The sequence below is a fragment of the Procambarus clarkii genome, chromosome 87 (genome assembly GCF_040958095.1).
Source record: "Procambarus clarkii isolate CNS0578487 chromosome 87, FALCON_Pclarkii_2.0, whole genome shotgun sequence".
Taxonomy (NCBI): domain Eukaryota; kingdom Metazoa; phylum Arthropoda; class Malacostraca; order Decapoda; family Cambaridae; genus Procambarus; species Procambarus clarkii.
The window spans coordinates 4,068,563-4,090,563 of record NC_091236.1 but is presented as its reverse complement, the minus strand read 5'-3'; the positions used below and the strand labels follow the sequence as shown (position 1 = coordinate 4,090,563).

The following is a 22,001-nucleotide window of genomic DNA, read 5'->3' as shown; positions in this document are numbered from 1 at the left end:
AAGGGAGGGAGGGGGAGGCAGCAGGAAGGGAGGGGAGGCAGCAGGAAGGGAGGGGAGGCAGCAGGAAGGGAGGGGAGGCAGCAGGAAGGGAGGGGGAGGCAGCAGGAAGGGAGGGGAGGCAGCAGGAAGGGAGGGGAGGCAGCAGGAAGGGAGGGGGAGGCAACAGGAAGGGAGGGGGAGGTAACAGGAAGGGAGGGGAGGCAGCAGGAAGGGAGGGTGGGGGAGGCAGCAGGAAGGGAGGGGAGGCAGCAGGAAGGGAGGGGGAGGCAACAGGAAGGGAGGGGGAGGCAACAGGAAGGGAGGGGAGGCAGCAGGAAGGGAGGGAGGGGGAGGCAGCAGGAAGGGAGGGGGAGCAGCAGGAAGGGAGGGGAGGCAGCAGGAAGGGAGGGGGAGCAGGTGGGAGGGGGAGGGGGAGCAGCAGGAAGGGTGGGAGGGGGAGGAGGAGCAGCAGCAGGGAGGGGGGAGCAGCAGCAGGAAGGGTGGGAGGGGGAGCAGCAGCAGCAGCAGGGAGGGTACGGGGACTGGTGAGGGCCGAGACTGCAGCTGTGAAGGTCGTCTGGTATACGCTGGCCATGTTCCGCCTCGCAGGTACCCCCAGCAACTAACTCTCGCCCTGGACACAGTCGTCACAGTCTCTAGTGTGGTAGGCAGTGCTCAAACGCTTCTACTAATGTTGACTAGTACCCTGCAGTCCCTTGCAATCCTTGCAACACCACCACCACTACCACGAGGCTCTGTGCTGGCAGCCACCTCCTCACCCCCTGCACCACGGTGCTACACCCAGGGTTACGCCCTCCCTTCTCTCCCTCACTAACTCCTGAAATATAAGCTACAGTATATATATGTGCTTGTCATAACTCAGTGTGGTAGCCATTTATTTATTTAAAGTTGGGTAAACCCGTATTTTGCCGGTGCTCCAGTTTGTGTGGCTGAGTGTGAGGAAGGGTAGTTTACTGGTGATGCCGGCCCTATCCGGCCTCTGGCCAAGCTTGCCTAATAATAAAGCATTTTATTCATTAAATATACATCAGGAATAAGTGGTATATTTGTAGATACAGAGGAGGCATAAATAAAGCCACATTAGGCTCTGTAGCTGAACCCAGTGGTCTGTATGCTTAGCAATTTACATTTTTGGTTAACTAGTTGCAGGTTTCATTGCCTCAAATGTGTGATACAGTAGTGCAGTAATTTATCAAATTATTGTCGAACATTATGGCGCATAATCACGAGATAAACGTAGAGGGCTACAGTCGGTCGTCCCTGTTTCGACAAGCTTCTTTTCTAATTGTAAAACAATATTAATAGTGTTCGGATAGGTTATCTTGAGATGATTTCGGGGTATAGTGTCCCCACGGCCCGGTCCTCGACCAGGCCTCCACCCCCAGGAAGCAGCCCGTAACAGCTGACTAACTCCCAGGTACCTATTTACTGATATGTAACAGGAGCATCATTTTGAAAGAAACTCTGCCCATTGTTTCTCGCCGGCGCCCGGGATCGAATCCGGGACCACAGGATCACGCGTCCAGTGTTCTGTCCGCTCGGCCACCGGCTCCATTAGGTTAGATTAGTAGGGCTTTAAAATCCATTTGTGAACGATCTTTCGTGCGTAGTGACCCATATAGAAATATTCCCGTCTTGAACCAAGCTCCCTGCCGTGCAGGACATATCACTTCATACTCAAGGTGATTCGCCGACGGATTTTAAAATTTGTATAACCCAACTAAAAGTAGCCTAACTTAACCTAACACAGCCTAACTTAAGATGTATATATAGTTGATGCAGTCCCCCGTAGCACAGTAGTAAAGCACTCGTCCAGCGCTTTGCGAGCGATTTGGCCTGGGTTCGTATCCTGGCCTGGGAGGATTGACCGGTTGCCAATCCTTAACTGTAGCCTCTGCTCACCCAGCAGTGAATGGGTACCTGGTTGTTAAACTATTTAGCGGGTCCAGTGGGTCTCTGGAAAATCCAAATTTTCCAGGGAAAATTAGGATCAAGGATTTGACAGAAATGCTATGCATGCTAGTGGCTGTACAGTACATACGTAAAATCAAATAAATCTCAAAATAAACAATACCCAAATTTGTAACAAATTAGATGGCAAATTCCTTGGCATTCTCATTGACCACAAGCTGAATTTCCAGGGACACATTCTAAACATATCAAAAAAAGTTTCAAAAACTGTGGGCATTCTTTCTAAGATCAGATATTATGTACCACGCCCTGCCCTGGTGACTCTCTATTACTCCCTTATCTATCCATATCTCAACTATGGTATTTGTGCTTGGGGCTCTACTACCCAAAATCACTTACGTCCTCTAATTACTCAACACAAAGCTGCTATTAGGACAATATCCAATTCTGGCCCCAGACATCACTCGGTACCCCTACTTAAATCTCTGAATATGTTAGACATTAAGTCACTGCACATTCTCTCATGTGTATTATACATATATAAAACGCTAAACTATAATGCCAATCGTGATCTCAAAAGCTTCATAGAAGGTTGTATCAGAACCCATGAGCATCACACCAGAAATAAATACAGTTTTGATATTCCTAGAGTACGACTTAATCAAACTAGAAATGCTCTACAAATCAAGGGGCCCAGAATGTGGAATGACCTTCCCAACCATGTTAAAGACTGTACCTCTCTCAACCAGTTTAAGTTAAAAGCGAAGCTATACCTAATAAATTCCCTGTAACCTACCTTACCCTTCTATTGTCAACCAATGTCTGTTTTTTTCTTTAAAGAGCGCTGTTTGTCGACATAATTGTATTTGTGCTGCTTTTTCATCTATGTTTTCATTTCTTGTTTTCATTCTACTCATTATGCTCAATTAGTATTAAGCTTGTCATTTAAGTTTATCATGCCCGAAACGCTTTGCGTAATAGTGGCTTTAGGCATTGTATGTACTAGCTATACCTATAAGTTAAACAATCCTTGTAAATATTTATTGTATGTATGTACCTTACCTAAATAAAATTGTATTGTATTGTATTTGATGTACACACATTTCTATCTTTCTATCCCGAACTCTTGAGATTGTCATCCAAGGGAGTGCAAGGTCTTGACTAGCACCAGCAAATTTGAGATATGTTATAAGGATGTTATAAGGATACAGTACACTATCTTCAAGCTCAAAAGGGGGCTTGGAAAAATTGTACAGATGTTTCATTGAAACTCGTTTTCTAATTGTAAAACTAGACCATACCACTGTCATTAGGTTAGGATGGTTGGATTACTAGACTAATTTAGGATTGGTTTAGTTTAGGTGGGATGGGTTAGGTAGATTTTAAAATTTGATGGCCAACCATCTTGAATACAAAGTGACTGCATCACTTGCTAGAATAGAAGAATAGATAAAGTTCTAGGTAGCTCATGTTGGTAGGTCTAAAGAAATCTTAGTCAGAACATCTAGTAGTACTGAATATAGTAAATCAGACATTGCAGTATGGTGTTGATAATTTCTCTTGGCCTTTACAGAATGGTCATATCTAAGTTATGCTCAGAGTGCTGACTTCAGGTTGCTCACAAACTTTTGCATAACAAACTGGTTACGCTAGTCAAAAAATGCTTAAATATAGACCACACTTAGTGTTAAAATGAATCTAGTAGATTTGTTAGTGTGCTCTGTGTGGTGGTAGATGCTCTTGACAGAAGTGCATGAGGTGGATCTGTAATAGACATACGTGTACTGGTATATTTTCTTTACCTCCCCCCCCCCCCCCCCCCCCCCCCCCCCCCCTCCCTCACTCCCTCAACTTGCCCCCAATATGCTCTTCACCTTCTCTTATGTATTCTCTCTTATACCGTTTAACCCACCCTCTACATTTACACCACTAATCAGAACGCCTGGCTAGAGACCCGGCCAATGGGTAGTTGATCTTCGGAATCGTTGACAGGTACTCGACAGGTGTGGGCAGTTTCTCGACATGTGAATTTGCCACACTGCTGGTGTTAATTATCTCTTTGTACATGTCTTTGAATGGAAAAACTTTTGTGGAATTTGTTTGACTGGATAAAATCTGAGCATGCATTTCCTAAAAATTCTAATTTGTTCAGATCTGTTGCCAAAATGCTTTGCATCTAAAGCACTAAACTGGGAAGCAACATATTTAAAGTGCTCAAATGTTTTACCTATACTATTTATAACAGAATCTAAGGACACAGTGGAATTCAACTAAAAATTTCTTTCAGGCATCAAATGTTTCTTCATTCTCTGCAATTTCATCATGAAATCTTTCTTTTACATTCTATGTTTTTACACATCTTCCATATTGTCTCATTTTGAGCCAACTTGGTTGCTTCATTCTCATTATTTGAATTGAGATTCATATTCCTATTGCATGGTTTTCCATATCTTTTTCTAAAAGCTGAATTAATTGAGAAAATGTTACCAGATCTAAGCTACTTTTCTATAACTATACGGGTAAATTAAAATTTATAATTAGCACTTTACTCCAGAATATAAGAACAGTTCAGAATTTGTAAGTACTGTACTGTAGAGTATAGTGCCTTTCCAGTATGCCCTTTTCTTCAGTGAACTATTTAAGAGTACAGTTTTTTGCCACCCTCCAGAATTCTTATCAAAGCAACTACTGTACTAGTGTTGGTAAATTCTGCAAGACTGCCTCTACTGCAGAGTTTCTGGACATCCATCTAGTATCAGTTTCTTTAGTTATTGCGAAAGATTTGCTCTGATTGCAACATTCTTCTTTTGGTACTGGTATTTACTTTGTGGTTTACACTGTTTTGGAGATGATGCTTCTTGCTATGACAATGCTCTGTGCATGTGTAGAACTGCCTATTGTACTGTGGGGATTTCTAATGTAAGAGTTCCAGACTGTTTTTTTCAACTTTAAACACTGCTGTTTGTCTCTTACAGTACTGCATTATACACTTCACAAGGGTCTCTCTCTCTCCCAGGGCAGCCCCACTGCTCCTCCATGAAGCCTGTGAATGGGAAATGTTCTCCTCAGAATCCATGGACTTAAGTATTTGTTATAAAAAAAGAGAGATATTGACTGAATTGATTGGAGGGAAGAAGACGACAGGGGGGGGGGGGAGGAAGGGAGACAGAGAGCCAGGCACTGCTGTGTGCTCCGTCTAATGCTGTACAGTATATTGAAAAACACGGTTAGAATATACCAACATTTAATGTAAAAATTAATTTTAACGCTCAAAATGCATTGGAAATTTTTGGCATAGATTCTGCACATGTGACTGTCATCTCCACAAGGCTAGGAAGTTCCCATAGGTAGTGGGGTATGGTGACGAGAAAATCATTAGGAGCTATGAGGAGGATTCAGACCTGGGCAATTGGTGCTCCCAAGCACAAGTGTTGGAGGGAGAACTCCTGGGCCACAGCCAGAGTGCATGTTGGGGGGGGGGGGGGTACTATGGGTAAAACCCTCGCTGGGCTACAGTGGAAACCTCAGGACCTCAAGAAGATTCAATTGAGTCCCAGGTTGCACTGCTTTCTACCTACCATGTCATGGTGTAGTTGCCTAGGGTGTGTGCTTGGGAGTACCAAGTGTGTAAGTTAGTCCTCCTCATGGCTCCTTCTGATTTTCTCATTGAGGCATCACATTAATGTGATTTCATTATGTATCAGTGATATTCTGTTTACAATTATCTGGAACATGCTAGCACTATACACTAAGTAGCAGGGTTTTATAAGCTTAAAAATATATCGTTTATGCGCAAATTCCTGTAATAGATGGCGTATGATTTGGTGCATAGTATAGAAGTGTGCCTCCTGCACTGCTTGAAGAGTTTGTGTAGTCAGTCACCAACAAAATACTTTCATTGTTCATGATTGACAGTTATAGATTATTAAATATTAACATATTTATATGTCTTTGCAGCTCAGAGTTTCCTGGCAGTTAGTGGAAGTGCTTTTGTGGCAGCTTATACAAGACCATTAGTCATGGTGAGTAAGAATCTCCTTTAGTACTATTTCTATTAAAAGTTTGTCTTTTGGACTACGTGTTCTTACGCTAAGTATATATTGTTATGTATTCATCTTTATCCTGTTACCGTTCAGGAATTATTGGAGGGTCATGTGCAGTATCTGAAGTTAAATTTTTGTGTAATTTAAATCTTGAATAATAGTGTAATTTGGATATTTATTGTAATGTTATGGATTATATTAAACTATTTTAACACTATCACGTGCCTGGCGCACAGCTTCCCCCTCTCCCTCACAACTCAAGGTAGGCGGAGCGTTGAGCGTGAACTCGCCACCACATAAATATGATTATACCGTTCTCTCTTTCAGCTTTGTGACCTTAATTTTCGTGTTACGTCGTTCAATTTGGTATCAAATTGTTCGCAATAGAATGTTTTAGGGGAATATTTGCATATAAGAACATGTTTTATTTTTATTTATTTATTTATTTATATACAAGAAGTTACATTGGGTTAGAGAGAATACATAGCATAGTATTTACAATCTTGTAAAGCCACTAGTACGCGCAGCGTTTCGGGCAGAATGTCTCGCTTTTCTATACCTTAGACCCATCATGCACCTCCAGGTAGTCCGTGCATTGCCCGTGATCTCACCAAAATCATCAGTAGTTACAAAGCAATGCGTGACTAGAGTATTTGGAAGACTAAATCCCTTGAGCATAGCTCTAATCCTGTATTGTAATTACACTTTAGTTAGCAAGTGTTTTATTATACACATATGCATCCTCTTCTTTCTCACCCTTCACATACTCACTCATCAGTATGGTTTCAACACTTGTTTTCTAATATTTAATTATCCTATTTCATTGTAGGACTTCATATAATTTTTCAATTGTATACTATGCACATTTACATTGGTTTAAAGTACTGTATTAAATGTCTATTGTAAAGCTTGTTCGCATTTTCCGAGTTTTTTATTGTTTCTAAAGACTTGCTAATTTTCAGGCATCCCAGAAGCGTCCTGACGCATGCGCATCTGGGTTCTTTGCACATAGGTGCCAGATTTAAAGACTGTACTGTACAGTACTTTAAAGTGTCCCTAGACATAATAATGCTATTCCAAGATTCAATAAGAACAATTAACAATAGTTAAACATGAGATTAAAAAAAACTTATTGGAAAGAAAGCTAGATAGAAATGAATTAAGAATGTAAAAATCTATGTAAAACTACTTTATTAATCCTCGGAATGTGCATAGGATAAATTGGGCATTATCTCTATACATGCAAATTTCTTTTCTTGTATTGTTAAAACCTTGCCCTGAGCCCAAGAAAATTTCCCAAAAATCAGAAGTAATTTACTTTGGGGTGTAATGAAGAGACATGTTATTGATGGGATCATCACATCTTGCTTGCTGATGATGCACGCTGCCTGGCTGGGTTATGTCTGGCATGTGAGGAATAATATACAGTACTTATTTCATCTTGCAATCAATATATTATTTTGTTTTTCATATACTTAAGGTTTTCCATTTTTTCTTAGTGCAGTGGTACATTGAATTGTCAACATTGGTAATTTTTCTACCAATGTGTGTGGTAGAAAAATTATCATAGAATGTGTGGAACATAGATACACTGTGATATGCATCACTTATATGTTATAACCTTAGAACAGTAAAAAAATTATTTGCCACTATCACATTACACATACACAATACAGTACAGTATTTCACTAATTACATTGTTTATGCTGTGCTATGAAACTCGGAGGTTTTGAAGGGGGTGATAATCTCGCAAGCAGTTGTCCCCCACACACCTCAACCTCCCGCTTCCTTCCGTCCCTCACACTGCACCAAGTTGTAACTTAACTTCCGTTGCTTTTCCATCCTGTTGTGTTCTTGCAGACAAATCACTCGCGTTGGGCCTTGGCACGACCTCCAACAGGTGGTAGAGACTTAAAGCAGTGTTGCATCATGAAGTCTTTGAGACACAGTTTGTTCAGTACAGTATGTATCATTGTGGGTCTGAGGATGGTCTGCCTGCTACCTGTGACATTTCACTGACCTTTACAAGCATTTGCCACACAGTGGCAAGACTAAAGATACACATAGATGTTTTCTTCCTGTTTTTACAATAAACTTGATGTAAATGTTCAGCATGGTTGTCAACAAGATGGAAAAATTTCCTTGCACCCTAAACACACTAGTGCAAACACTCCACTGCATCAGTCATCTGGTCACATTTGTAAACCAAATGAATATCAGTTGTAATCCATTACACAATTTGGTTTAAAGATTGATTAATTGGTTACACAGATTACCTTGCCACTGTCTTACCATTTCACAAGTGTTAATGATTTTAACCATATGCACCTTGCACCTATGTTTCTGCTGTAATGCCAGCATTTTGTCATCCCATTTTTTAGTATGGCATTCCCTAAGTGAAATTGTATGGTCTAACACTGGCATTTAGTGCCTATGCACTTTCACTATGTACATTGTACAGTATATAAAATGTGGCCTTTGTTTAACAGTGGAGCTATCAGTAGTTTCACCACACTGTAAAAATCACGAGGATCGTTCTTGAGAATGTCTTAAGACCATTCCTGTCTGTCAAAGTATGAATAATTTCAGTCCAAAGCTGTGGCCTTTGGAGGTGGGGATATAATGCTTAAAAACAACATTCATCTTGGACAGCAAGATGTTTGTTGGTGAGGATGACTATGACTTCAATATATGGGTTGAAGTCATGACTTGCGCTTGATTAAAGTGAAGGAGAGTTATGGAAATCATCAGCCTCACTCATCGCGGCGTATTTGGGTCCAGCAGCAAGACAAGTCGAGATGGCAGGAGATAGGTTAGGATGCAGTGGATGGCCAGCAGTGTTCTGTTTCACTGCATCCTAGCTGCGCTCCACATTGCTTTGCTGGGTCCGCCTTTTTGCCCATTGAACCATTCTGGTAGTTTCCTCTGCATAGACTATTGGGTCCAGTCTTTGAATGCGTTGGTAGACAACCCATAATTCACCAAAGAATCTCAAACCTTCGGCTACCCTCACCTGGTTTTGCCTGCCAGTCGAAGTGGTTTACTGGGGTATGGCCACTGTTGCATACAAACCACTACTAGGAGCCACAGGTGAGAGTTGAGTGCAGGTGGGGACCAAAACAGGTGAAGCCACCCAAAAGCGAGACTGTTTCCTGTCAGAGGTACTACCCTCACTGACACCCTATGCACCCCAGAAAGGGTATAACAAAAGGGATATTAGCAAGCCATGTGTTGCCAGTTAGCTTATAACTTGGGGCCAGAACTCACCACTGACACCACCTTCCTCCCCTGACCCAACTATCACACTCTGCTATCCCTGACCACTTCCACCACTGATAGCACCTGGCCTCATGACAATAAACCCTAGCTACTGACACTACTTGCCCTCTGACAACAACTCTCACCAATGACCCCTGACACCATTTTATCATCCGTTTATCACTTCTTCGTAGAAACAATGGGATAGCATAATAAAACACTGTTTACACTTTGTTGAATCATAGTTGATGACAGCCACCTCCCACACTCGGTCTCGGTGACCGCTTGGACGAAAAATCCCCACTTAATCGTACATTTGTATGCTTCATGGAATATTTAATACCGAATTCCATTTGTTCAAATCTTCCGGAATTCGATAGAGCGAGGATGCACTGTACTGTGTATGACCACAAAATAGAACAATGGATAAATTCAGATTCAGAAAAGACTTGGTAAAATATTGGTTTCCAAATAGGGTAGTTCATTTATGGAACAAATTACCAGGTACTGTAATGTAATTGATTTAGAATTGGTGGATAGTTTCAAGCAAAGGTTAGAGATGTGTGTGCGAGTTTGGTTGGGTGTAAATAGAAGCTGCCTCTCACGGATCATCAGGTCTTCTGCAATTTCCTTTATTTTTAGGTTCTCGTGTTTCGTTTCCTTTCTTATTTGCTGCAACTCTTTGAAAAGCGTGCTTGCCCACGTGTTTCCGTAAAGAAAAATTGCGGATCAGAATCCAAACCACTTAAAAATTGTAACATTTTATATATAATAAATCTAGTAGTCACAGATGTAGGCAAAGTTTTAAATGCTTTTTTCTTTTTTCTTTTTTTAGGCAGCTGGTGCATCTTTTTATGACTTTAATGCACTAGACATTGATGGCAAAGATGTGTCCATGGAAAAATACAGGTAAGTTTTCTCCGTGTAAAGATACTTTGTTCATAATCAATATCTTTTGCCAATATTATAATTAACAAGACAAATGTCAGCAGGATCTGATGGTATGAACATGATGTATGTGTGTGTTGAATTACATACATCTTGTGATACATGAAGACCTATAGTTTCATCTGTTCTAGAGAAAGCATGTAGCCCATGCTACATGCTTCCTGCCTCCTTCCTGGCTGGGGCAGGAAGGAGGAAGAGGGTGGTATGCAGGCAAAATGTGCGAAAGAGTGTACCCCAGAGAAGTCATTACTGCCTGATGTTATAATGGAAGGGGACTCCCCTTCCAAACACTAACACCTCTCCTCTCCTCACCTTTAAATGAATGTTAAAAGTTCGTGAACATATATTTATCGCTGTCGTGCATAATCTATTATAAATGCACTTTAATTTGTACACCTGTTGTCTAAAGAATTTATTTGCAAACATTTTGACACCAAACTCAAAATGATTGTAAACATTGTATGCATCACTGAATGGGGCCCCAGGGAGCTAGAAACATTTACTGACAGAAATGTGTGGAGAGGCTGATTAGTGTTAATTAGCTTACCCATCCATCTTACTTGGGTATGTTACTTTACAACATACTGATCCCATAATTGTGTTTTGAAGGTTGTATTAATGTTTAAGAGTGGCACGTAGGGAAACTGAGAGCCTATTTGTGATACAGTACAAGGTCAGTATTCTTGTGTCTCCTTCCAGGGGCCATGTTTGCATTGTGGTGAACGTGGCCAGTAAATGAGGTAAAACGGCCGTGAACTACACCGAACTGGTGCAGCTTCACGAGAAATATGAGTCTAGTGGTCTGTGTATCCTTGCCTTTCCCTGCAATCAGTTTGGAGGCCAGGTGAGACTTGTTACATTTTTGTCAGGTTTATTTTGTCTTGATTATAAAACTGTTTTGGTCCATTTTGTGTATTTTCTATGCAACATGTATACAGAAGTTAAAATTTAATTTCTAAATATTTATCATTTATGGCAGTGTTAAATATAGTATAATTCATATAGCCAAGTAGCCATAGACAGCATTCCCCTACCCAGATTCCTGGAATTCTGTATTCAAGAATTGCAGAAAAAAAAACTTATCACAGGCCTTAAACATCTTTGGAGGCAGAGCCCAGATACTGGCATTACAACCTGTCCTCTTACAAATTATGTCTGAATTTGGCAGTTTGCCTGTATGGCCAAAAATGGACATACATTTGAAAATGAAAAATAATTTAAAATAAATTTTGGATTTTTTTTCCAAAACAGCAAATTACGGGTCTTCTGGTAGGTTAGGAGGGCAAGAAGATTTCCTAAGGTTTCAAAGTGTCATGAAAACTGTTAACTGAAAGTTTCCTCTCCTAACCTAACCGAGTAAGCCGGAGGACTCAAACAGAACACGGGACAGTACATCACTTTCATGAGCTGATTTCATTTCAAATTACTGCACTGTACAGTACAACCATTTTTGGCCATAGCGCGCACACGAGCGAAAAGTGACGTTATTTTAAGAGGATGGGTTGGGTATTATCCCTAATTTACTTAAAACAGCAGAGAATGTGCCACCCCACAGTGGAGGTAATAAAGCAGATGCAAAACATTATTGACAAATAGCTCTAGCATTACAACTCACAACAACTTTTTGAAAGAGGACTAAGATGTAAGATTATAAAACACACAGAATCAGTGTTATATAACCCTGGGCAACATGGTTCAGAACAGGGTGCTCCTGCCTCTCACAATTACTAGACCACACAGTGTTAGATTCCACGGAAGATGAGCAAATGTCTATGTAATATAAATAAATTTTGCCTAAGTTTTTGACAAAGGTAACAATGGTGTAATTGCACAAAATGTGCACAAAAGAAATTACTGGCAAAGTAAGGAGACGGACGTTTAATTTCCTAACAAACAAAAACAGAGGGTAATAGTCAACAATGTAAAATTGGATCACCCACTGTGAAAAGCTCGGTTCCCCAAGGTACTGTGTTTGCTCTGATACTTTCTCATCCTCATATCAGACAAAGACAAGTTGAAGTTGTAGTAGATTCTGCTGTCAAAATGAGGCTTTCACTTCTACTGGTCTATAGGCTTTTTTTCCATGTTCTGTTTAAGTTAAGTTGTGGTTGAGACTACTCTGTAGTGAGAGAAAAAGGGGAAGATGTAGAATTAATAAACATAAAATATTTTTTGAGAGGGGCCTCCCTCATTGACTTCATAGCTTAATGCACTTGGTCTGCCAAGCCTTGGAATTGCGCTAGGCATTGGTAACCCCACTCCAACCTATTGGGAGCCAGGATCAGAATCTGGCTCCGAGGCAAGAGAAACTTGAGGATTAGAGATCAACTCAAAAACAAGATAAAACACCAGGAAGTATAAGTGCATCAAAACAAGCAACTGCTTGAAGGAAAATAGTATTCCTGTGTAAAACAAGGCAAGCAATCATTGCTGTAAAGTAAACACCCCCACCTGTGATGCACTGAATTGTTCCTAGATGGCAGCCCAGACCACCTAAGAAAAGTGTGTATGAAAGTGGTCAACCCAGGTAACTTGGGCAGGCATATAGTGAAGATTGGGGTTTTGCCCCACAGCAGCAGTTGTCTTGTTTTCTTCACTGTTGTTAGTTGCTTACAAACAGTGCATGTTTAGCATGTTCATTCATTCTGGTAACTCATTTGCCATTGATCTTCAATCTCCAAGCTTGCCCTTGTCCCAGAGCCAGATTATTCTTTAGGCTTGCAATAGGTTGGAGTGGGTCTCAGAGGGTCCCACAAGGTCTGAGAGGCCTGGTGCATTTCACAAAGACTTGGCAGTCCCAGTGCTATAGCTATGGGAAGCTACTGAATGGCAACCACCAGAAATTGGCCTTTCATAATATTCAACACTATTTTTTCATGTGTAATAGACATTTTGAGAAAGGTGTGAAGAAATGTTTGCTAACATTAGTTTACTGTTGCTAGGATCTAACCATAGAATGGTTGTCATACTCTTACTTTAAAAAGTATATTTTAACTAATACACTAGGTGGTTAATTTATTTTATTTTTTTTTTCCAAATTTAGGAACCAGGTACAGAAGAGGAAATTAAAAAGTTTGCTCAAGGTTACGGAGTAAAGTTTGACATGTTTTCCAAGGTTAAAGTGAATGGGAATGATGCTCACCCTCTCTGGAATTTCCTAAAGTCAAAGCAAGGAGGAACTCTTGGCAATTTTATCAAATGGAACTTCACTAAATTTTTGATTGACAAAGAAGGAAATCCAGTGTCACGCTATTCTCCACAGACCAACCCAATTGTAAGTCATTATTAAACTGTTTTCATGTGCTCTCTCTCTCTCTCCTTTTTTTTTTTTAACTGCATGTTTCACAGCTTATTTAACTTTTGGGCTGCACCTCTGTGTGTTTATCACAGGGGAAAATAATTAGTTTTCTGTGGGGAGCCCTCCCACCCCCTTCCCCAAAAGGGAGGGGGGGGGGGGGGAGTGAGCCCACTCAGGCGAGCTGGCTGCCCACCACCCCAGTTTTTGATTGATGTGCCTGGTGTCTATAGGTCACCTCTGGCCTCGCTTTACTGTCTGGATTTTGCCTTTGTGGCTGTGCCAGCTGTGTTAGCCAGGTGTTCCCAGTACACTGGGCTGCATGTGCCTAGGGCTGGCTTCGCTAAGTGTTATCTAGGGTTGTATTCTAGGGTTATCTTCCATGAGACTTTCGGGTCTCGCTCCCGTTTGAGGGCTTCGTCGCTTGCCGTTGTTTTTGCCCGTTGGGTATGTCAGGAGTCTTGGGCTTACTGTCTGTCCCTGGGTAGGGAATGGATTTTTGCCAGGTGGGGCACACTGCATACACGCAGTGGCCGACAATTCTCTCTGGTGGCCAGTTTGTTTGTGCATTGCTTCGGGGGCTTTTTTGTTTTGTTTTTTAGCATGTTCGCATGTGTTTGGCAGAGGTGATCTGCCTAGCTTCCCATTAGGTCTGCTTAGGTTGTGTTGGTGGTCATCCTCTGTTGCCCCAAGGTTTCACAGTGACTGCTGGTTGTCAGTTTGCTGGCTTACAGACAGGGTTTACTAGATTAGCTAGCCCCAGTGCCTAAGCTTTCTGTAGGGCTAACGTATCCTACGGACCCTGGAAAACCCCATTGCGCTCGGGGGTACCTTGGATGCGTCTGTTGAGCCCCCCTCTCTCCTTATGCGATGCTGAAGGTTATTCATTGTCCCTGCCTCGTGGTGATGATCACCCGTCCTGCCTCTGTCATGCTGTCTGTTGGGTCGGTGACACCTACAACCCTGAGTTTTGCAGGACTTGTTTCCCGCTTGTCATTCAGTTTACCAATTCCCTGTCTTGAGGATGTTAGGGGTCAGGCAGTGGCTGTGTTGCATGCTTGATTCTCTGTTGCAACGAGCCAGGTTGGTTGCCCGGTTGAAAGCCCCGGAGCTGCCCTACTTGGGTTTTAAGGGGCCAGGATTTAGGGGCATTGATTACTTATTCTATGGTTCTGTCCTTGCCATTGCTTCCTTCCCAGGTGGGTGTGGTTCGCCCTGTTCCTCCCTCCTTCTGCTTCCGGCTCTAGAACGTATGAGGGTTTGGGAGTCGGGGCAGGGGTTCGCTCGGGTGGCCTTCAGATTCAGGCTCGAAGGTGGTAGAGCCCGATTTTCCCACCGAAGCTTCTAGGTCGACTCAGCTGACTCCTCCTTTGAAGCTTTTACCCTGGACTCCACCCTTTATTCAGGGGTGGTGGGCATGGATGAGGACTGCCCCAGGGCCTCATTGGGGGTTCCCAGGGCTTGAGGAGGGTCCGCTAGAAGCACTTGGGTTCTGATTGCCCCAGCTTTGGCCTTTGTTCCATCTAGGCTGAGGTTGTTGCAGTGGGGGGGAGATTTTTTTTTTTTTTTTTTTGTCTCATCGTCCTTCCTTTCTGCATTGGTTTACCGTATTTGCCGGTGTGAATTACACACCCTCGTGTTGGGTTTGAATCTTTGGTTTGAATGTTTTGTGGTGGTTTAGTTGCTTGTTTTTGTGGCCATTTTGCACTCCTGGAAGCGCTTCTGTGCCCAGCCACCAGGGCAGCGCTACAAGTTGTTTACATATGGCTGCTGAGCATGTGTGCTCGCTTTTTGGGGCATTTCTCAATTAGTTCATGCACTCTTGTTCTTATTAGCATTTCCTTTGGTGTGTGATATCTCTAGTTTGGGTTATCTGCTTTGTTAACCTCTGGGCTGCTCTTGTGATTGTCTACAACACACACAGATGCAAGAAATAAAAAAATAATAAAAATTCATCTTATAAAAATGTTCATTTGTGTTCCCTGACCACGGGGAAAAAAAATAAAAAATAGTAGGCGACATATTTTGGCTGCAATAGGACGAGGAAGTTGGCAAAATTGAGGCATTGACGGAGCAGTCGTCGGAGGCAGTCGGCTCCACCCAAGCTGTCAGGCAGGAGTTGCCACAAAGATATTTCCTAAATAATTTCAATGTCTGATTTTTTTTTATTTTTTTTTTGCAGTACTATTATTCAGTAGTGTGTAGTGTGAATTATTTATATAATGAAATGTGTGAATCATCCCTATACTCAAAAGTATGATGTGCATATTAGTGATTCAATTTTTTTTCATAAAACAATAAACAAATAGTTTTGCTGTTATTACACTATATTCACAGGTTATATATAAGTACAGTATCTGCACATTTTGTTCACCATAACAAACTGCTAAGTTGGTATGGTAAGTCAAAACAGCAACCAGTGGCTGCCATGCACCAGCCAGCCAATGCCACCTCTTTCCCTCACTCGCCAACATTCCCCCTTCCCACTATACTGTTTTTGCTTTTATTCACTATATACAGACATTATGTATAAGTATCTACATGTTTTGTTCATAACTGTACAACTAAGCTGGTACGAGGAGTTCAGACAATAACAGAGGTCGCCACAGTGTCAGCTGATCCTCCCTCCCCTCACTCGTTCAAGACCAGACACACTTAACACTTTCGCGCTCTCGGCGCTCAAAAAAAATCAATACCCTAGATGCTTTCGGCACTTCGCGCGCCTACGCGTAAGACCGAAAAAGTGTACACTCTTTTGACTGTCCTGATAATAATTGAAGGCGCACGTATTTAAATTTGGTATCCCTGTGTTCGCAATGAAATTGTCTATAAGAGCATACCTATAAAATGCCGCCCAAGCATAAGGAGTATCAACACCAAATAAAAAACTATGCAGATCACTCGCCGAGAGCGCCAAACAGCAACAAAATGTTTCCACTCTCTTAATGGTTGCGAAGCCTACAGTTGTCCTACATCGGTAATTTTGGTATCATTGGAATCGCAATAAAATTCTCTACACGGACATATGCATATGAATGTTTAATATAGGTAATTGCCCACCCGCAAGAGTGTGGGAAGTGGAGAGTAGTTAGCCGCGAGCGCACTGGCGAAAACACAGGGGGGAAATCATGCTTGGAAAGTTTATACATTTATACGTTTCCTGACCCTACTTTTCTATGTACGTATTTCTTTTTTATACCAATGTGTTCGCAATAAAATTTTCTATAAGATGAAATGTATAACATTTGTACAAAGCATGTGTAAGAGAAGCGCCAAATATAGAACCACGTCGCTCAGTATGCGTTCGCGGCAGAAACGAACGCATTGTTTTCGTTCGTTTGATGTTTGTCATGTTTATACTTGTTGAAACATTTTATAATTTGTATGACAGTGATCGCAGTAAAATTCCCTACACAGACATATACATAACACATACAAATATTTCCCACGTGTTGGATATATCAACGGCTAAAGGGAACCCACTGCCACACGACCGCCACACCCAGAGCCACACTCGCCACACTCCCAAACATACTTTGTGTTTTTTTTTTTTACTCATAGAAGTTTATGTGATATAATATTCATTCTGGTACCAAAAAATTCGCAAATAAATTCTCTACAAAACGTATATAATATAACTTCTTATAGATGATAAAAAATTCAAAATAGGTGTACTTACCCTGTCTATGTTGATTGAAGATCAACAGTTGAGCATTTTTTCTTCACTCCACCATCTTCAGGCTTCTGATCCTGAAGTTGCTCATCTGATGTTTCTTAGGTGGAGTGAAGCTGTAGCCGGTGGTTATTTTTTCTCCACCCAAAATATCTTTTTTCGGTGGTACCTTGTGTAGCAAGGCGCAGCGCACAGTGCCACATCACAAGTTTTACATCCATATATCACGTCCCTCCTTTTGCCAGACTTGTAACAAACACGGCATCTTTTTTTTTTTAGCCAAGTGCACGAGTTCATGCGTCAACTTGTAGTTGAGACGTTGTTCTGAATCTATAATTCTTGTATTTTTTGGATTCACTGGAAGAATATTGTCTTCTACAGGAACCACCAAACTTGTAGTAGAATCTTCTATGAAATCAGAAACATCAAGTGGTTCTATGTCCTCAATGTCCATTTCAGAATTTGTGGTTGATGAGTGGGCTTTAGGTGTTGAAGTGAACAGAGGACGCCTCGCACCAGATGGCCCAGGTGTTGAAACTGCCGCGTCAGCAGGAGGAGCTGCGCTGGCATCTATGTCGGGAACATGTGGTATACTTGTTGTTGTTGGCCATTCCTTGCTGTTCCACGCCAATAAGGCTTTTATTCCTACTGCGTGAAACTCTAATAGTGTTAGTTTTTTTGTATCTGTTGAGTAGTGGTTATACAATGCGTATGCATTGTGCATGGCCATTTGCAGAAAATAGAAAGTGATCTTCTTGGTCCATTTGTGGGTTTTTCTTGCAAACTCATAATATTTGACCATTTGATCAAAATGATCAACACCTTTCATGAACTTATTGTAATCCACTATGGCCTTGGGTTTGTTCATTTTCACAATTTCTACTCCAGTTCTCCCGTCACCTTTACGAACGCGTTTCCTGCGCTGTGCTTGAGTAGTGTCGGCATTGTGGATATTGGTGATGACAGAGACGGGGCGCTTGTCCTTCCAAACTATAACAAAGGTGTTATCCTTACGCATGTATACGGTCGTGTCGGTTGCCATTTTACCCTTTACAACTTGTTGCAGATCCTTGGGGGCGCCACGTTGGAGTCTAAGTGTGCCACATGTGTAAACACCAACTTCACGTAATTGTTCTGTTAGGCTTACCGAGTTATAGTAGTTATCCATATACAAATGATAACCCTTGTTGACTAGGGGCGCCATCAACCCCATCACGGTTTCCACTGTCGTTTTTCCAATTCCACAATACACATCAAATTTATATATGTAGCCTGATTTCCCTTCGGCCAACATATAAAATTTTACACCATATTTATCAGGCTTGTTGGGATTGTAGACCTTGAAAGAGAGGCGGCCTCGCCAAGCCATTGTACCCTCATCGAGACTCAATTCTTTTTTGGGGATATATACAGATTCAAATTTTTCTGAAAAATAGTCCATTAGTGGTCTAACTTTTATCAATCGGTCACTATTATTCACTGGAATGCCTTTTTTGTTATACATGTGGAAGAACTTAGAAATGTGTTGGAACCGAGCAGACGACATAAACAAGTTGAAGAATCGACAATGCCACATCTGATTCGTCTGCCAGTACATCCTCATTGTAGGCATCTTCACTATGCCCATCAGTATGCACAGGGCCAAATATCGGGCCATTTCTTTCACCGACACTGGTTTCCACGTTTTTCTTGCTGACTCAGCCATGAGATGTATGACGTGTGTGGCATGCAAATTTGTTTCATACGCTAAGTATTCAACCACTGCTCTAGTGAAAAATAATTGTAAAAACTGCAATGGAGTAGCAGGTAGTGGAATTGTTAGGCCAGGGGTTGCAGTAAAGTCATCAACGATGGGAGGAGTATTGCTACGATTCCACTCATCACCCAGCCTAGCCCTCTTTGGTACCGGACACGTGCGGTTACCGCGTGGCGGGGCTGGGGCTTCTTCATCACTCTCATCCTCACTCTCACTCGAAATATCTTCATCACTTGAGGAAACCTCATAAAGAACATCATTTTCCGGTTCGTCAGCCTCCAAATCATCATCAGAAGACCCTGAAAAGGCTTCAACAACGTCGTGAATCTTGGATGGAGTGAGATTGACCCCACGATACAGATCGAAAATCCTGGCGATCTCTTCTGCTTTCCTAGATTTCCTACCTTTGTTTTGCGTTCCACTGCTTGTTCCTGGTGCAGCATCCATGTTGAAGGTATTGAATGGGTTTTAGGTACACGAGAACGGAAACGGAACGGAAATAAATGCGTAAAACGGGTCACGTTTGCCGCGAGAGGGGAGCGCACTGTGGGCACTTGGCGTGTCAACAAAACAATGGGCCGACCACGTGACCGGGTAGGCCGAGATGCCATGTGTTCAGTGAGGGAGAACGGGAATTTCATGGAGAACAATCTGAGAGTATCCCCATCCATTTCGGTTAAAAAATGGAATTTATAGAAATATTTTTTCGATTGACGAGAAAAGTAGGCAGTTATGCGGAATCGTAAGAAAAACCAGTGACGAGTTATCTCTAATCGAAAGCGCGAAAGTGTTAACATCCCTTCCCCAACCATACCGTTTGTTGTGTTATTACACTATATACACACATACATTATATATACAGTACAGTGTGTAATATAAATATATTAATATATATAATATACATATATATGTTGTACCTAGTAGCTAGAAGGTACATTGGGATTGTGAGGATACATAGCATAGTATTTACAATCTTGTAAAGCCACTAGTACGCGCAGCGTTTCGGGCAGGTCCTTAATCTAAAAAACTTATAAGTAGGTAAATACTTGCAAAATTTATAAAATAACAAGTTACATAGCATGAAAAAAATAAAAGATGAGAGAAAAATTGTAGGTATATTAAAGCACATAGGTAGCTCAGAATGATTGCAATGACAGCTTGAATGGTAGTTTAACAAAACTTAACAAGCACAATACAGCATATTGTTTGGAAAGCACACAGTACATGTAGTCTATAATAGTTGCCTATATGAATGTGTGTGTGTAATCTGGAGACCTCCAGTATGTATAATATACATTTATCATTCATTCATTTATAATAATTTGCAAATGGTAATATTAACAAATGAGCCCAATATTATCTTAATGTTGTCTATTGTCTTTTACTTACACAGCCGGCAATTGAAAAGGATCTTCAGAATTATCTGTAAGCCTCCAGTATGGTTCATGGTGTGCAGAAGTACAAGAGTTCGTGCAGGGATACTGTTAGTCTTCTAGATTCTTTTGGTTTATAAGATAAAGCAAAGATAAGAAGAGATCTTATGAAGGTTTACAGGTAAACTTGCATAATAGGCTTGTAGACTGGATGTTATTACTCTTAAAATCTTTGTTATCTTATTTTGCAGCTGATGACACTAAACATATTGTATGCTTGCGAACAACAATGTCTTTTTTTTTTTGTTTAAGTGGAATTGTAATGGAGATCCTAACCTTTTGCAGTGTGAGTATTGATTTTTGTAAATTATCTAGTCGTTTGACATCAGGTATTTGTTTGATAGGATGCATTTATTTTGTTTATATTACACATTGAAGTCCTGGAACACAACTTCAGTTAACGTTATAAATCTTCAATAAATTATCCAAGAACTGTGGTTTTAATTTATCATTACTTAATGGATTTTCTTTTAGGAATACAGTACTCTGTATGGATTCATTATTAACAAATGTTTACAAAATCAGTGACTTACGAGGGCTTTCTGGTATCCAACAGGTTGATTTATATAATAACTGGACAGTCCAGTTGTGCTCTGTTACCCCTGTCAGTGCAGCTTGGAACATATTGTGGTCATCCAAGCCAAATTGATGGGACATTTACTTATTCTTATGACCACGAAAAATTATAATTTTATGTAGAAAACACATCACAATACTATACAGGTTCACTTAATACAGTACAGGTACTGTAAACTAAATGCAATCAGAATGTTGTATTAGTAATACAGTACTGGTATTAAATACATATGGCTACTCTCTTAGGCTCCAGGTGCTTCTCCATATAGGAATTTGAAATAATGTGCTTACCTATTGGTGCCTATCAATGTTTTGAAAACTATGGTAACATTGAGAGAGATGGTTTTAGGGTCAAGGGTTACAAGAGGGCAGAAAACTAAAAGGCTTCAAATCCAGCTCTCTTGACAGCCCTTTAGAAAGAATGGTACAGTATTGTAATTGCTTCAAACCATTTCTCTTCATTTTTAAAACTAAAATTTGTAAAAAAGCCAGTGTTTGGAGTACTGACGTTCGCTCTTATCTGCTTGAACTTTATAAATCTTTTGGAGTTCAGTGATCAGTCTATTTACAAGTAAAAAGTCCCAGGTTTGATTTCTGTAGCAGGACACACATTTGATTACATTTCCTTTTACAATGTACAAACTTTCAATTTCAGTGTTATTTGAATGAACGTTCAAAATACTGTACAATTTGGAGGATGCTGATCCTGACAACTTCTTCAAAAGTTCAAAAGGTTAAATGTAATGCAAACAAGGAACAACTGTTGCAATCTCAACAAGCCACACTGTAGAACTGAAAACAGGAGATGCCTTTTCATCCACAGGGTTATAACCCCATAGAACTGCCTACCTGCCAAAACTCTGAACTTTAAAATCCAGCTTGAAAAAATCATGACAAATGGGGAGCTCCTTAGACAAGCCACCAGCTTCCTGTTCTCGTCGGGGCCACTAGAGAGAGTGACCCTCGGGTAAATTCGAGTAAAAACCCATGGAATCGCCTAGCAGCCAAAACCCAAAATGCCAAAATGTTGATAAATTTTAAAATTCGGTATAAAATCATGATGATAAAGGGGAGAGCCATCGACAAACTGCGGGCTTTGTCCTCATTG

The 22,001-nt window shown here is 41.1% G+C and overlaps 1 protein-coding gene across 4 annotated transcripts; it reads left to right on the top strand.

The window, feature by feature from the left end:
- Nucleotides 1-485: 485 nt before the first annotated feature.
- Nucleotides 486-20,749, top strand: LOC138349823 (phospholipid hydroperoxide glutathione peroxidase-like). Of its 4 annotated transcripts, none has more exons than XM_069317284.1 (6): nucleotides 486-643; nucleotides 5,869-5,933; nucleotides 10,048-10,121; nucleotides 10,860-11,004; nucleotides 13,204-13,434; nucleotides 20,278-20,749. In XM_069317284.1, exons 2-6 carry the CDS (start codon nucleotides 5,931-5,933, stop codon nucleotides 20,311-20,313), a joined length of 489 nt encoding a protein of 162 aa, XP_069173385.1. In that variant the 5' UTR covers nucleotides 486-643; nucleotides 5,869-5,930; the 3' UTR covers nucleotides 20,314-20,749. The 4 variants fall into 4 exon arrangements, with proteins under 4 accessions (XP_069173385.1, XP_069173382.1, XP_069173386.1 ...); XM_069317281.1 differs by having other exon boundaries at nucleotides 498-588; XM_069317285.1 differs by lacking the exon at nucleotides 486-643 and adding an exon at nucleotides 814-834.
- Nucleotides 20,750-22,001: the final 1,252 nt, after the last annotated feature.